Source organism: Oncorhynchus masou, chromosome 12 (genome assembly GCF_036934945.1).
Source record: "Oncorhynchus masou masou isolate Uvic2021 chromosome 12, UVic_Omas_1.1, whole genome shotgun sequence".
In the NCBI taxonomy this organism is placed as follows: domain Eukaryota; kingdom Metazoa; phylum Chordata; class Actinopteri; order Salmoniformes; family Salmonidae; genus Oncorhynchus; species Oncorhynchus masou.
The window spans coordinates 53,796,458-53,812,459 of NC_088223.1; the positions used below are offsets into that span (position 1 = coordinate 53,796,458).

The following is a 16,002-nucleotide window of genomic DNA, read 5'->3' on the forward strand; positions in this document are numbered from 1 at the left end:
AAAGGGCATAGCAGTTAATTTGAATCCTTAAGGTTTGTGCAATCAACAATGCAAAATGACTACAAGCAGACATGAATACGTTCACTTTTAATTATAATGACAATGAAATGCTTGTTATCTAGTAATCCAGGAGGGGAATAAGAATCAAAAGGGAATAAGTGACAATTTAAAAAGCTCCACAATCATTCCTATTCACTTTATGAAAGCGACATCTGGGATCTTTCCATGAGCCTGAGGAGAAACAGAAGTTCAGTATGAAGCTTAAGGGTACAAAACATTAAGAGACATTCAAACGAAAGCAACACACATTGCTCCATTCAATATACTAGGATCAAGCATTTACCTTAAGGTCTGTGAAGACCTGCCCTGCTCTGTTGAAATCCCACTCATTGTCCTGCAGGCATCTGAAATACATTGATCAAGTAAGTTAAAACCCATCATCATACGAAGCAGTGTTTGTCACTACTTGAGCCCACTTAGAATCTAGGCCATGGCTGCAGATCCATAGAGAGAAGGCACCCAGTGTCCTGTCTGAAGCTTATGCGCTACTGTGTTGCAACCTAGCGGTGGCAAAAGTCCTGGTGTGCCCATGTAAATTACAATAAGCCCTCCCAAAATGTTTTTGGCTCTAAAATAAGTTTGTGCTGAAACAGACCCAGGTTGACTCGGGCAGTATAAAAACGACTACGTCGACCATGACCCTTTGCTAGTTACGGCCACTTTCAACGTGATTTTTTGTTATTGGTACCATTCAGAAACATGGCACGCGTCAATTCAAATGCTTAAAATCGGGAGTTTTCCATAGGAACAAGTGGATGACATGAGCGCTACCACTATCTACTGGTTTTAGTATCTGTCCACCCCCCCCCGGATCTCTTTTCACCAGAACTGAAGATCCTAATCACATTCTGCATGTTTCTTTAGATCTACTTTACACACACGGTCCCACTGTCAATTGTGAATGATGCATATTAGAGGTAACGTCCATGCAGCATCTGATCTCAATCAGTTTCAAGGGGAGATGCTTTAGAACTTGAACGGTGTGTTTCGAATTATGTACAGTGAGCAACCTTTACAGCAAATGGCGTAAAACTGTAGCATAGCATACGTTCTCTAGAGCACAGACTGCGTAAGTAGAGAATCATGCGCAGACGCTTCAGGGCCTTTAGCTGTCGGGAAGAGGGTCCAGAAAAGTCAGATCCGCAGCCACTCTGTAAAATCTAATGCAAGTTAACTGTGTGCCACTCACTTCTGGGACCATTCCAGGTTCATGCCGGACTTTAGGGAGAAGGCAGAAAGCATCTCTTGCTGGGGAGCTGAGAGGGTGGGGACAGGGCTGCTGGATGGTGTGGGGGCGGGTGCAACAAAGGCCCGCCGGATCTCCTCAGTTGTAGCATTACGAACAAAAAGCTCGTCGTTTACTATGCAAAGACTGTTGAAACAAAGACATACAAGAAAATACATTACACATTTCCATTATCTTTTATTATACAGAGTTACAGTCAAGACATCTAGCAGAGTTGTCAATACACTACATGACTAAAAGTATGTGGACACCTGCTCGTCAAACATCTCATTCCAAAATCATGAGCATTAATACTGCTATAACAGCCTCCACTCTTCTGTGAAGGTTTCCCACTAGATGTTGGAACATTGCTGCGGTGACTTGCTTCTATTCAGCCACAAGAACATTCGTGATGTCGGGCACTGATGTTGGGCGATTAGGCTTGGCTCGCAATCGGCGTTCCATTTCATCCCAAAGGTGTTCGATGGGGTTGAGGTCAGGGCTCTGTGCAGGCTAGTTAAGTTCTTCCACACCGACAAACCACTTCTGTATGAAACTCACTTTGTGCACAGGGGCATTGGCATGCAGAAACCGGAATGGTCTTCCCTAAACGGTTGCCACAATGGTGGAAGAACAGAATCAAAGGGGCCTAGCCCAAACCATGAAAAACAACCCCAATCCATTATTCCTCCTCCACCAAACTTAACAGTTGGCATTATGGTAGCGTTCTCCTGGCCTTTGCCGAAACCCAGATTAATCCGTCGGACTGCCAGATGGTGAAGCGTGATTCATTACGCCACAGAACGAGTTTCCACTGCTCTAGAGTCCAATGGCAGCGAGCTTTACACCACTCCAGTCAATGCTTGGCATTGTGATCTTAGGCCTGTGTGCGGCTGCCCGACAAACATTTCCTGTGCTGATGTTGCTTCCAGATGCAGGTTGGCACTCTAGTGAGTGTTGCAACCGAGGACAAAGCGCTTCAGCACTCGGCGGTCCCGTTCTGTAAGCTTGTGCGGCCTACCACTTTGCGGCTGAGCTGTTGTTGCTCCGAGACGTTTCCACTTCACAATAACAGCACTTACACTTGACCGGGGCAGCTCTAGCAGGACAGAAATTCGAACCGACTTGTTGGAAAGATGGCATCTTGTGATGGTGCCACGATGAAGGCCAGTCTACTGCCAATGTTTGTCTATAGCGATTGCATGGTTGTGTGCTCGATTTTATATACCTGTCAGCAACGAGTGTGGCTGAAATAGTCTAATCCACTAATTTGAAGGGGTGTCCACATACTTTTGTTAACATAGTATATTGAGGAACCATCTCTATGCTTGTGGTGTGGTACAAATGTCTAGGCCTACCTTGTCCCTCCAGCCGGCACTGTGATGAACACCCGAGAAAAAGCTCTGACAGAGTCTCGGGATTTACCTTCAACTAGAGTGAGAGAGAGAAAAGAGACATGGTTAATGACTTTTTTTTGCTAATGAAAATGTGGGAAACAGTTTGAAAAGCAAATAAGTTTGAAAAGTAAAAAAAAGCATACCTTCTTTGAACACTCCAGTGACTGTGAACGACAGTAACGTGTTCTGTTAAAGTGGAGAGAGAGAAAAGATTGAAGCTATGAAATCAAGGATGGTCATGCATGCGAGTTGATGGTTCGAAGTGAATTCTACTCACGGTGAAGGTGTTGACGTCCACATTTAGCGATGCGGTGTCATGGTGCGTTTTGGGCAGTTCGTTTAGGAAAGCCACCACATTCAGACGGGTGTGCTTCAGTAAGCGGAATCGTGTGGCTGAAAGAACAGAGGGCAAGAGCATTTATTTAAGAACAAAGATGTTACTCTCAATGTAGTCTTTTACTTTGTGTATATGAGTGACTTTCACAAGAGGTTTACTTTAGTCAGAGACTAAATTTGCACTGAAAGAGATGACAATGACATCAACCATTACTTCTCAAAACTTTGAACTAGAGAATCAGAAGAGACTCACAGGGATCTTTGAGCTTTTTCAGGTTCCGAGTGTCTTTATGGTAATCTCCGAGACTGCACCTAGAGACAGTGACTGACTATGTTAGAAACAGGTGACAAATAAGTGCTGCTGAGCGCGTTTATAATACACTGTTTATGCTGCTGGAGACATTAACAACTAGCCGAGGGGGTACCTGGATGGGTTCTGCATGGTGATGAACATGCTTAAGGAGAAGGTCGCTCCATCATGGTAGGCATCTAACAAAGGTTGTCTGTCCCCGGAGTCATACACACTGTAGTATCTAAAAAAATAAAAAAGGGGGTTTATTTTATATCAGTTATATCAGAAGAAACATACAACTTACATTTCCAATCGGTACAGATAGATGTTCTACCTATTGCAGATAAATTTGTCGTTTAAAGAATAATACAAATTATATCAAATCATTCTCCCCTTTTGTTCTAACCATTTATAACAATAATATACGTTGTTGCGAGTCAGTGTTTTGGGTTCAGGCTTAGTGTGTACAGTAATAATCTATCTGTGGATTCCATCGTCTTTCCCTGTTACACATATAAAGAGCTAAGTGCAAACTCACTGTTGTAGGAAGGCGAGGATGGGAGTCTTGATCTCTTCTGAGCAGAAGTAGCTGGCCTGTGACAGCAGTCAAAAATAAAGAAATTGTAAAGTAAAGAAAAATCTCCTATTTTGACAAAGGTGATTACATGCACAGCCCCGAATGATAAACAATTGGCTGTATACATTACCTTGCAGGGTGGAAGGGCAGCAGGAGTCACCTCCACATCAAAGACTATAGGAGGGGGGAGATCCTGACCATCCTAGTGAGAGACAGAGAGAAGTCAAGGAGAGAACTAAAATAACTCATTAAAGAGTTGAAAATGTTTCACAAATACAATTATAATAATATCAAAAACGGAAAAGGATGAATTTAGAATCCTTACCAGTTTGAGAAGCCTGGGGAACCTCTCTCTCACCGTGCTGTCCGACATTCACAAAAACACAGAAGATACAAGAGACGGGAGTTAGTGCTGCTGACCAAATATAAGAGACTCGGAGTCATCCCCCTGAATACCATTTAACCACACACACACACACACACATTTGCTCATGCACTCACAGCCTCATCCATGGATAATACTCTCTAATAGCTGCCCAAATGTTGATATAATCCCCGTCCAGACAATTAACAAAAATTAGGGGAGGAATTTGGCCAAAGACCAACGGACTTGATTTGTCATTATCAGGGTGGTTTGAACTTCACATGTGATTGTTCAGGATAGACCACACCCATGCCTGATCATGAACTATTCAGCTCTGCATATCAGTGAAGAGGTACTTAATGTTACACATCCTCATGTACTAATATGAACAGGGATACAGATAATACAGATGAATCAAATGTCAAATAAATCTACGGCGACAGTCCCGATTTCGCCACCCACCCCGGCCCTCTTTCCTGTGGCAATGTACTCACCCCTTTGTGATACTCACCGTCCCCCTACACGCCGAAACACACTGACACACGCTGTCTTGGAAGGGGTGGTAGGGGTAGGGGTGTGAACGTTGGTTGTGAGCGCTCATACCAACAAGAGAAAGATCAGTGCTTTTCACACGCATAGGGGAGTGGACTGGTAATTCAGACGTGTGATGTGGCCAATGTGATTGGTAGAGTCCACAAGGGTGGTACCGTGGTAAAACTAGGTGTTGCATGTTTGAGCTGTCCGATACACACGTCATAGAACCAAGAGATAGTGAAATGGAATCTAAAGACTGCAGGGATGAGATGTAGAGGTGATGATAGAGACTGTTGGAGATGACTGAATTCCATGAAGCAGGGTTATGAGGGGTTAATCCGTTACATAAAGGCTGGTTAAAGTTACACCCTGCCATTTCATGTAGAAAGCAACTACACACTTGCCATCAGTGTATTTCAACAAAGCCATAGCAATATGTAGAACAGAGGGGGATGGAGGGAAGCGCTAGACTTATGGTAACATAGATCAAGACAGAGTCGCCGTAACAAACCAAAACAGCAAAGGAGAGTTCACGAAAAGCTTTGATAGATGATGCAATGTCACTAGAAGTAGAAAACGAGTAAGTTGAGGAGGCCATACACAGCATCCCCTTCAGATGAAGAAAATACACACAAATAGAATTGAAAAGATAAACAGAGTGATAGGGAACATGAAAGTTGGGCCCTGAGCACCACTACAGACAGAGCACTATTGGAAGTAGCTCTTTGTTGCTAGCATTGATTGACGTAAGAATGATACTGCATCTCACACAACGCATTTTGTACCAGAATAAATTATAAATTACATTTTGGACCCCACTTCAACTTTAACATTCTGGGGGTGGTTAAAAATAAATAAGTCTTTCAAGCAAAGGTGTTTTTGTTTGATATTTTTAGGGAAACATGTTGAGAGCGATATCTGAGGACTTGATCAGTGAACATTGACATGACTGCATGTCTTTATGCCCACAGAAACTTTAAGAGTCATATCCTTAAAAGGAAATCAACTTCCTATATTGAAATCCCACTGATTGAGGGTCTCTCAATAAATGCATCTTTGTGTCCCTCATTTTCAAAGCCTCTCCTCCTCTCTGGCTGTTACATTCTGAGGACGTGTCCACCAACCTGCGAAAAACAAACAAGCCTTGAAGTAAAGGCATGTTAGATTTAAGGGAATTATGAGAAAGCTTGTATTTGGGGACTCTGCTTGGCTTTGTGGAAACCTCTCTCCCTCTCCAACCCCAGGCCTGTAGAGCAAATCTTCACCTTCGTTTTCTTCTTCACTTCAATGTCTTCTTTGCTTAGCATATACTGCATGTACGTGCGTGCGTACGATGTGGCCAGATGCACGGCTGTGCCTGTCTTAGGTTGTCCCGGTATCAAAGGTGGGATCTTACCCGTCATTGGCTAACCAGCCCTCTTCACTGGCCACATTTCAGGACCCGTTATAGGGGAGGACGGAAGGAGGTACCATCAGCCCAATCAGCATGTAGCACAAGCAGATAGTAAATACCATGTTTCCCATGTTTCCCATATGAATATTTAAGGAATTCCTTTCCGCAATGAAATTTTCTTAATCCAAGCTCCTCCCAAAGTATGGGTCTCAATGACTACTACGGGTCAAAATGCTGTGGTCAGTATTATCCAAGATAAGTGTGTGTGTGTGTGCTCGAGCGAATACTTCTCGACATTTAAATGATATGGATATCCTTTCTTTATGTAAAACTTTTATACAGAGGTGTCTGTAGGGGGCACAGGGCCATCTCCACTGCAGAAAAAGATGGAAGGTAAAGATGAGCTGCAGAGTTTGAAAGGTAGAGCGAGACAGACACAGAGCACTCAGACAGTTGAACCTGCATCTAGAAGGGGGGAGGGGTGGAGAATAATTAAAGTGATAGATGTAGCCATTATCCTCAAATACACCATGTGTTAAGCTGGTTAATGTTGAGGTATATGGCGTGAAGAGGTTAATGTTTTGATCATGTCAAAACTTTGGCAGGTGTGGCATGCATGGACCTTAAATTAAAAGAATCATAAAGGTGGCATTACATTTGAATTCTGGTGCTTCCCCACAAGCATTGAGTAGGGTATTTGTAGGATTCCAACATAAAGCAAAACATTGTCTAAGAACAGATCTGAAATCTTAACTTCTTCACCACATATGTTATTGTAGTAAAGTGGGAAGGCTCAGTGAGAGGCTCTCTGATAGGATGGTGTTCACTAAGCCACTCCGGTTCTTTCAAATTTGAGCGGCGCGTTACTATTCAGTAGTACCACACCCAACATGTCCTTCCTGAATCATATAATCCATAAATAACATGTCATTTCCCGCAGCACGGGAATTTTCTGAATACATTCAAGTTCCCCCCTGAAATACAGAGTGAGCTAAACTACCCCCCCCCCCATACACCTCACAACACACTGTCAACGTCTTACTATTACCCACCCACCCATCCTGAGCACAGACTGACCTTATGTATGATGCCTGGTCCTTGAAATAGTCGCAAAGGGGATTCCTCTCCAGCCATAGCTCCACCAGCTTAAGACCCTTGATCCTATCCAGCTCACGCTCTGTCTTTATCTGGAATGGTAGGGACAATGAAATCTAATCAAACAGCCAGTAGCCTAATTCATACTCTAAAGACCTGAGAGAGAGAACTCCTAGTCCCCAAGAGTAGTCAATTTACTAAATTATGTGGATAACTGAAAAGCAACAGAACTTTGTGCAATCCCAGTAAAGATCCGTGTTTGAGTAACAACCCATTGTGCCTCAACCAGACCCGGTCTCCTCACCTCATTATGAGAAAGATTGAGTGTCTTCAAGTTTGGAGCCTTGTTGACCAGCTCTGACAGGTCATCCAGCCTAAACAGCTTGTTGTTGCTGATGTTCAGACAAACAAGCTATGGAAGGAAACAAGTAGGGATCAGTGGAAAGGAAGGCATACATATTATTCAGCTACAAGTAAGGGCCACATCCATACCTCTGGAATGTTCTCCTCAATTATCTTAATAACAGCGTGCATAGAGTTCTTTCTGTTCAATGTCACATCAATGTTCTGGGAAACCAGGTCTGTGAAAATCAGGGAAGCGTAGGACTGTTAGATGGCACTACCAAAATCCATGTCATATAATGTAAATGTACAGTGAAAAATATTTGATGTGACTAACTGCTCTTGCCGTGTGCTTACCTGGGTCTATCCGGATGTTGTTCAAGTCCAGGGCTTGTTGAGAGCCATCAAAGCGTTTAGCCATGCATTGCTAATGAGGGGAAAAGGGTTTTAATAGACATTCAGCCCATACATCTCCATGCATAATAATATACTTTATTAAAACCCATCACTCCATCTCCTATTCATTAACAGCGGGTCTCCTTGTCTTACCTTTAGGTGCTCCAGATCAGCTGGCTTTAGTTCAGACTGAAGAAAGGAGGGTGGAGGACAGGGATTCATCAGTACAGTCACCTGGAAAGATGGAAGTTGGAGGAGTGAATGGCATGTCTTCTAATGAGTATCCCCGAGGGGAAATGGTTCTCCTTGAATTCCAATTGGAAGCCCTAATCATTAACCACTGCTTGACCCCTTCTCAAGATCCTAATGATGGTCCTATCCTTACTGATTTGCCATCCTCAAACCATTAACCTGGCCTCAGCTGTTTTTATATCAATATCAAATCATTTCTGGGTAACAATTAAGTACCGTACTGTAATAATCTCCATTAAAATGGGCAAAAATAGCCTTTGAGCGAAAAACTATTTCTCAATAAATACTTTTGCTAGGTCTGCCTGGCTGTGGTATGAGTTGAGAGGAAAACTGAAAACTAGCCGTTATTTGGATGTCTTTGTTATTGTTCTAAAAAACAAAATTTACCGCATGGTGATGTCACCGTGCAAAGCCGAAACTCCCACCCATACAAATCTGCTGATTAGTAGGTCCTGTGTAGTCCAGCAATCAGGAAATAAGATTTTTTATTTATTTCTACATTTTTTAAATCTCACTTTTACAGTGTTAGTTTCATCAGATGTTTTTGTACAATATGATATAAAACTAGGTCAGTCCTTGACTAAAACAGAAAGTTCTGTTCTTTTGGCCAAAAAAATAAGAACATGTACGTGTATTTCTCCATATACACACACACCCTGTGTTTTAGTAAAATCAACTATATGTATCGAGCTCGCGGTTTGATGAAACAAGAGGGTGCCAGAGATCTAGATAACCAGGGAAAAAAAGGGAACAAAAAAAATAATTGGGTCAGGTTTTCTCCTCACTCAGATTCTGCTATTACGCTCCTGAAGTTGACAGCAATAAGCTACGTGAGGAGTCGGCAACCTTTCTCATGTTGAATGCCAATTCATCTTACTATTTCTACCGGTCTGCATGCCAGTTATGGTTTTCAGACAATGACTAAATTGACAAAACTTGTAAATGAAATAAACCAAAACTTGATTCTCACAAGTGTAGTATACAGTGGTTCCTCCTTTAAAAGTTGCGTCATACTGCGGCACACCTTGTGTGCTTCCGCAGCACGTCATTTAATTATCAGCCATTTTTCCTGTTACTGCAAGTTATTGCTAGTTTGACCACCAGAGGGCATTCCGTATTGGCATAACCAGAGAATTTAAAACCTTTTTTTCTAATAACATAGTATATGGGATTGATTTTAATAACTTTGGATCAATTTGATTAATATTATGGTGAGAGAAAAACAAAACTCTCAGGGTGGAATGGAAAATATGGTGATGTACAACATGACTGTTTGGAGTAGGCTACAGGATTGGAGGATTCTAAATTGTTTGCCTTCATTAGACAACTTTTTTCCAATATTTCTGTAAATCAGTGATATTTATTCGCATAGTAATTCATTATGGATCCATAACTAAATCAACACCTGCATTTTGAAAGTATTTATCATTATTTTATTAAGGAAATGTGTTTATTTGTTTATTAGGCTACTGTGCAGTCAACAATACGTATTATAGAAAACATGGGAAAGTCCCTAATTCCTTACATAAGGGAGAGCAGGCCATGTCTGTACAACATAATGCAGGGCACGCGGGAGACCGGGGTTCAAATCCCCGTTGGGAAGGAAGGAGCCGGCTGTCTTTGTAAATAGGAATTTGTTCTTAACTGATTCTGTGTGTTATTTCATAGTTGTGATGTCTTCACTATTATTCTACAATGTAGAAAATAGTAAAAATAAAGAAATTCTTGGAATGAGTAGGTGTCCAAACTTGACTGGTACTTGCTTAATTAATTTGAATAATATTATGGTGTTTCTATTCCATGAAAATAGAAACACTCAGGGTTTCTGTTAGGATGGAATGGAAAATATGGAGCTGTACAACTGCATTTTGAAAGAGTATTTATCATCATTATGTTATTAACAAAATGTGTTTATTAGGCTACTGTGCAGTCTACAATACATACTGTAGTAAACATGGGAAATTGTCTAATTCCTTACATAAGGGAGAGCAGGCCATGTCTGTACTACAGAATGTTGGTAACACAGGAGACCAGGGTTCAAATCCCCGTTGGGGAGAAAGGAGTAGGCTGTCCTTGTACTGATTCCATAGTTGTGATGTCTTCACTATTATTCTACAATGTAGAAAATAGTAAAAATATTGAAAACTCCTGGAATGAGTAGGTGTGTCTAAACTTTTGACGGGTACTTGCTGGAGCGGAAAATGACGGTCGGCAGTACAGTACTGGGCTATTGACGAGGAAGGAGTAGGCTGTCATCGTAAATAAAAATGTGTTCATAAATGACTTGCCTAGTTACATAAAGTTTGCACTAAGAGCATAACATTTCTGCACCCTAATTTTCTCATTCTTGTCTAACCAATACCCAAATGGAGATTAAGAGAAAATAAACATCCGCATTTGAACATCCTTTTTTCTCGTTATTTTATTTTCGAAAGCATAAAGATGTTGAAGAAATACTGTACTGCTGTTTTGAGTTAGAAATGTAACACTTTATAGAGTACTTAAGCATCAGATACATTGCAAGTTGAGGGATTTTCACAACAGTAGCCAGGCTATAAAAAGTATATTGTCCTGCTAATAGGAAACATTTGTATGATGGGCTACATTCTTTATTGTAACCACAATGTCACACATCATTTGTATCTACCTTTCCAATTACTTTTAGAGTTTGGGAATTACAAAATGTGCGCTTTCTTTTTAGTTACACTTGTTTTAGTTTGAACGTGCAGACTTAAACTCCAATTAAGCCCTCTTGTTGTTTGTAAAGCCAAATTCAAAATTCAAAAGGAACCCGCACATCTGAGCTATCTTTTTTTGCAGGTGCAACAGCCAGATAAGATGAGGAAAAAGAGGAAGGAACCCGCAAACTGCTCTTGATCGTATCACTGATCTTTAATAAGCTTTACATATTGTCCTCACAGCCTCCGTCAGCTTTTGTGAGTTTTTTTTAATGAGCACTGTTATGTAGACCTAGCCACACCCACATCGAAAGGGGTTGGAGGCGAAGTTAAACAAATAAGTGCTACCAAATATAACAATATGCATTTCAAAAATATTCAAATCAAGTGTGTACATAAAACGTATTAAACACGTCTGTAAAACCACAATGGGGACATCGACCTACCAAGCAAGATTTCATAAATCCTTGGGTACAGTGTAAGAAAAACATCATAATTCATGTTCAAATTTACAACAACATACATATGCATTTCATCATTAAGACCTCTAGTAAATAATGTCTGGAGGGTGAAAATCCAAAAACATTCTGGCTGATTTTCTTTTGTGGCTGGCTGTTGGCACGGACCAATTTATCACGCAAATAAAACATGCCAGTGTTTCTTGACTGCATCTCCCACTTTTTGCGAGTTCAAAGTATATGTAGTTGTGAACATTACAGAGGGTTCTTCAGCGGGTCTTTTTTGTAGTAGTTCATCTCGTGTTTTCCCCAATCCCAAATTAAGAGCTTCTTCCACACATTGTGGAGAGTAACCTCTTCTTAGAAACCTATTGCGCATCTCTGCTGCTTTTTCTAGATAGTCCTGAAAATGATTTGTTCCAAGTTGGGGAGGAGGGGCGGTTCACACCTAGCTCGGCTATTAGACAATTCGTTAGTAAAGGTTGAATAGTCTATTGTTCAGCTAATAGTCCATCCTGCTATGCTTGTGAAAAACAAATAATAATACTTTTTCCCCTTTCCATGTTAAAGATTCCAATTGATAGTGTTTTTAGCCACAATCGGCCCCAACCCCAATGAATACATTTGGGCACAGTCGATAGCATGCTGGACTTCGGGCTAGAGTGTTGAGGGTTCGAAACCTGCTCCCTGCTTGTTATAATGATACACCTGGTATTGGATATGGCTATATATCCAACATACATACATACATACATAAAAAATATCAAACAATCAACAAGTACGATTAATTGGAGTCATAGCCATACATACATAAAACACATAGACAAAACATACAATTGACTGCACTGGGCCTTTAATTTAAAAATCCTGATGACATAATGAGTTGTCATGTCAGGTTCCCAGTCTGCCAAAATGTTCCACTTAACACTAATTGATAAAACTGGCAGAGATCTTGTGGAAGGGAAAAAAACTAACACAATCGTGGTCCACTAATGGCCTAAATATCAAACAATCAACAAGTCGATTAATTGGGAGTCAGCCCTACATAAAACACAGAAAAAATACAATTGACTGCACTGGGCCTTTAATTTAAAAATCCTGATGACATAATGAGTTGTCATGTCAGGTTCCCAGTCTGCCAAAATGTTCCACTTAACACTAATTGATAAAACTGGCAGAGATCTTGTGGAAGGGAAAAAAAATTTGTACCTTGTAGCCTTCTTTGTCTGTGATCTTCCGAGATACCTTTAACAAGGCATTCGCAGTGATGGAATCGTCAATATAGAACTGTGCTCGGTTGCCCTCTACTTGGTACTTGGTAAAACAGAGGTGTAGAAAGAACGTAGTTTAGGTTATATTAAAAACAATCAAATGAAACAATTTCAAGGGACATGGGAATTAAACTATTTATGGACTAACTTGACCACGCAAAAGAGCCATTAGGCAGTGGTCACTTACATGTACTGGGGTGAAGGGTATAGAGCAGATACTCTGCAGAGCTGTTATGAGCCAGTCTTTGTCATATTTCTTTCCATAGGGGACCTGTAAGAGTCACAAATTAGCATTGGTTAATTACAATCCAATCGATGACAGCTTAGTAGATCAGTAAAGCCACCCAATTCATTCACAATGTTGACTCACAAATATCTTGAACCAGGTATTGCGGCCATCTCCACCTCCATCCCCTCTGTTATTACCACGACCCCTGTGACCTCCTCCACCTCTGCGGCCACGATCAAAGCGGTCATCACCACGGCGATTCGGCCTTCCGTAAGGGTTACTGGCAAGGTAAAACCATGAGAGGGTTAAAAGGATAACTTCCATGATAAAACCTATAAACATTTTAAATTAAATATTCCACCTAATTTGCATGACAAACCCACAATCTGTGTTGGGAGGACCCATCTTGGGAGTTGCTGTCTGTCATTGCCACATCTCCATCCTCATCGTCAAATCTCGCTCTGGGTCCCTGGCCGCCACTACCTTTTTGGCCACCACGATATCTTGTTCTTGTCCCTGGTGCTCCTGGCCCCTGGTCACTATACATATGGGCCCTAAAAGGACCCCTGCCTTTGCGGTTGCGAAACGTTTGTCCTCCAACTCTGTCATCGTGATCTGATGGACAAAGTCACAAAAATGTGTTTTTGCTTTCACAGAATAAGTACTTCAACAAGGTCACGGGAATTAGCCTGCTAATGGCTCATATTTAGTCATCGTCGTCTGTTATCATGCATGTTTGGCAGAAGCGTAGCTAATGCACTCTTTTACTACGCCATACGTTCAGCCACGTTACGATGTAGTTAGCTAGCTAGCTATGGAATTACTCAACGTTGCTGTTGGCTAGCTAACTAGTTACCGAACGTTACTTCTGTCACACAAGAGGTGTGCATTTTAGCTAGCCAGATATATATGCTGCCAGAGTGAGTATCAGCATGCGAGCCATGGGTCCAGTGTAATAAAATAAAAAAAATGCTAATTAACTTATAAACCACAAATAGCTGGCTAGCTAGCTACAGTATCTAGCTGCTTTCTGCGGATAACCCCTAACGTTAGCTGGCTAACTTATCTATGTAGCTAGTTAACGTTAGCTACCTACGTATCAATTGATAGTTACTGCCGTATTACATTTATTATTACGAAAACAACTTTAGCTGACAAGGAAGAACATTGCTGTTAACAGGGTTGTTAGCGAACGTCAGTTAGTTAAGCCACAACAGCTAGCTAACGCGTTAGCTAACTAACCCTCATCGTACCGTTCTGGTAACGTGAATCGTCGGCTGTTGACATAATCAGGAACCGAACACACACTTAACACGAAGACGTATGTTCAATAATACTGGATAATATCACTTCTATATGTAGATCAATTCGAGTTTATCATCCGTAGCTAGCAAAGACATTCACTTTGTTCGTAGCATGCAATGTATGACCCCGCAGTCTGAGCATGTGCATTCGATTTGAACTCGTTTTGCTCACAACACGCTCTGATAATGACGTCATGAACACTTAATTCTCCAGCACTGTCTTCAATACAAGTATTATGTGTGTGTAGTCCTCAGATGTTGGATCTCACACTGATCTGTGTGTGCATTTCTTTTATTTTTTGTTTCATAGTAGGCCTACCTGGGCCCATATTCATAAAGCATTTCAGAGTATGTGCTGGGCTGGCCTATGATCTGATGCCTAGTTAAATAAAATTAAGAATCCGTTTGGGCTTTAGATTATTATGAATGAACAGGGGGTACCTGATCCTAGAGATGACCAGGGATGTTCTCTTGATAAGTGCGTGAATTGGTCCATTTTTTGTCCTGCAAAGCATTCAAAATGTAACGCGTACTTTTGGGCGTTGGGGAAATGTATGGAGTAAGAAGCATATCATTTTCTTTAGGAATGTAATGAAGTTAAAAGTAGTCATAAATCTAAATAGTTAAGTACAGATACCCCCAAAAACTACTTAAGTAGTACTTTAAAGTATTTTTCTGAAGTACTTTACTGGCTTTTTCAACATTGGTCTGAACTAGGTACAAAGAAACCCCCGTCATATTTCACATTTCACATCAAAAGCCAGCAAGTTAGAGCAACATCACTGTTTTTCATACTAGAATAACAATACAGACTACCATCCTACTGCTAGGACAAAATTAACAAACTACTTCACCAGAAAATAACCTCATATTTGTTGTCTATCCTTAACATATGTAACAGATGTATATGTACTCTCCATGCGTTGTGTTTTCTCAAAATAAATCACTTCGGCCAGTGGTCCCAGTTGAGCATCATTTATTTATGCTGTTGTTAAATGGGAAACAGCACGTTAGTTGTGCAGGGCTTAACGGTATTGATGGCTGTCGATGGCAAAATCCCTTGCATCACATTTTCATACTGGGGAGACCTGACGTTCGCGATCTCCCCCTATCTGCAAGCGGGGCCAATCACAACACACCTTATTGTCAGAGTTGAACTAACCAATAAGAATGCTTGAACATTAAATACACATTTCTTTAGAGGCAAGTGGAAGTATAACCAACCCTGTTACACATACACATGTATCAGCTTCATTTTACCTGATTAATAAAGATTGAATGTATTCGCTTTTCATTTATTAAGTTGGGCATTAAAGCTGGCCAGTTATATACTGATAAAATTCACATTATCTTGAAGACATTTCAAATAACCTTTTATTCATACTCAAGTCAAAACATTCCATTCATGTCATTATTACCCTCATTCACATTTGAATTAACCTCACCAATGAAATTTGACACACATACATCAGACAATATCTTATTTTCTATTACAGTTTTTACCTATATGGATACTTTCAACAAAACTCTACCAATTGTAACTTCACTTATCCTTCATTGCTCCTTGAAACATTAAGTTATCTAAAACAGAAAAAAACGACATGTATTTAAAAGAAAAGTAAAATCGCGGACCACTTTGGAAATAAGTGTTTAATAAATACTTTTAAGTGCTATCCTCTGGGAATACAATGTACATCTTGCTGTATATGTTTCGACCCAAATAAATTAATTTCAATTCAATACGTGGTGGTCTTTGTAACAGCTCTAAAAAGCATATTTGCTCAAGGAAAGTCATACAA

At 40.7% G+C, this 16,002-nt stretch overlaps 1 protein-coding gene across 1 annotated transcript; it reads right to left on the reverse strand.

Moving 5' to 3' along the window:
* Nucleotides 1-68: 68 nt before the first annotated feature.
* Nucleotides 69-14,359, reverse strand: LOC135550412 (nuclear RNA export factor 1-like). The gene is made up of 21 exons (XM_064981192.1): nucleotides 14,153-14,359; nucleotides 13,283-13,514; nucleotides 13,041-13,179; nucleotides 12,858-12,941; nucleotides 12,609-12,713; nucleotides 8,165-8,245; nucleotides 7,973-8,042; nucleotides 7,766-7,854; nucleotides 7,578-7,685; nucleotides 7,256-7,365; nucleotides 4,213-4,249; nucleotides 4,018-4,089; nucleotides 3,849-3,904; nucleotides 3,444-3,551; nucleotides 3,272-3,330; nucleotides 2,960-3,075; nucleotides 2,826-2,868; nucleotides 2,644-2,716; nucleotides 1,250-1,432; nucleotides 344-404; nucleotides 69-231 (listed from the first exon to the last, which is right to left on the reverse strand). Exons 1-21 carry the CDS (start codon nucleotides 14,184-14,186, stop codon nucleotides 193-195), a joined length of 1,899 nt encoding a protein of 632 aa, XP_064837264.1. The 5' UTR covers nucleotides 14,187-14,359; the 3' UTR covers nucleotides 69-192.
* Between the last annotated feature and the right edge of the window lie 1,643 nt (nucleotides 14,360-16,002).

Bases quoted from the DNA above. Each gene is read 5' to 3' on its own strand.
- LOC135550412 (XM_064981192.1), bottom strand. From the start codon at position 14,186: ATGTCAACAGCCGACGATTCACGTTACCAGAACG. The intron at 12,942-13,040 runs GTGAGTCAACAT...TGACTCTTACAG, and splicing joins ATACCTGGTTCAAGATATTT to GTCCCCTATGGAAAGAAATA. The intron at 2,869-2,959 runs GTGAGTAGAATT...CCACTTTAACAG, and splicing joins TGGACGTCAACACCTTCACC to AACACGTTACTGTCGTTCAC.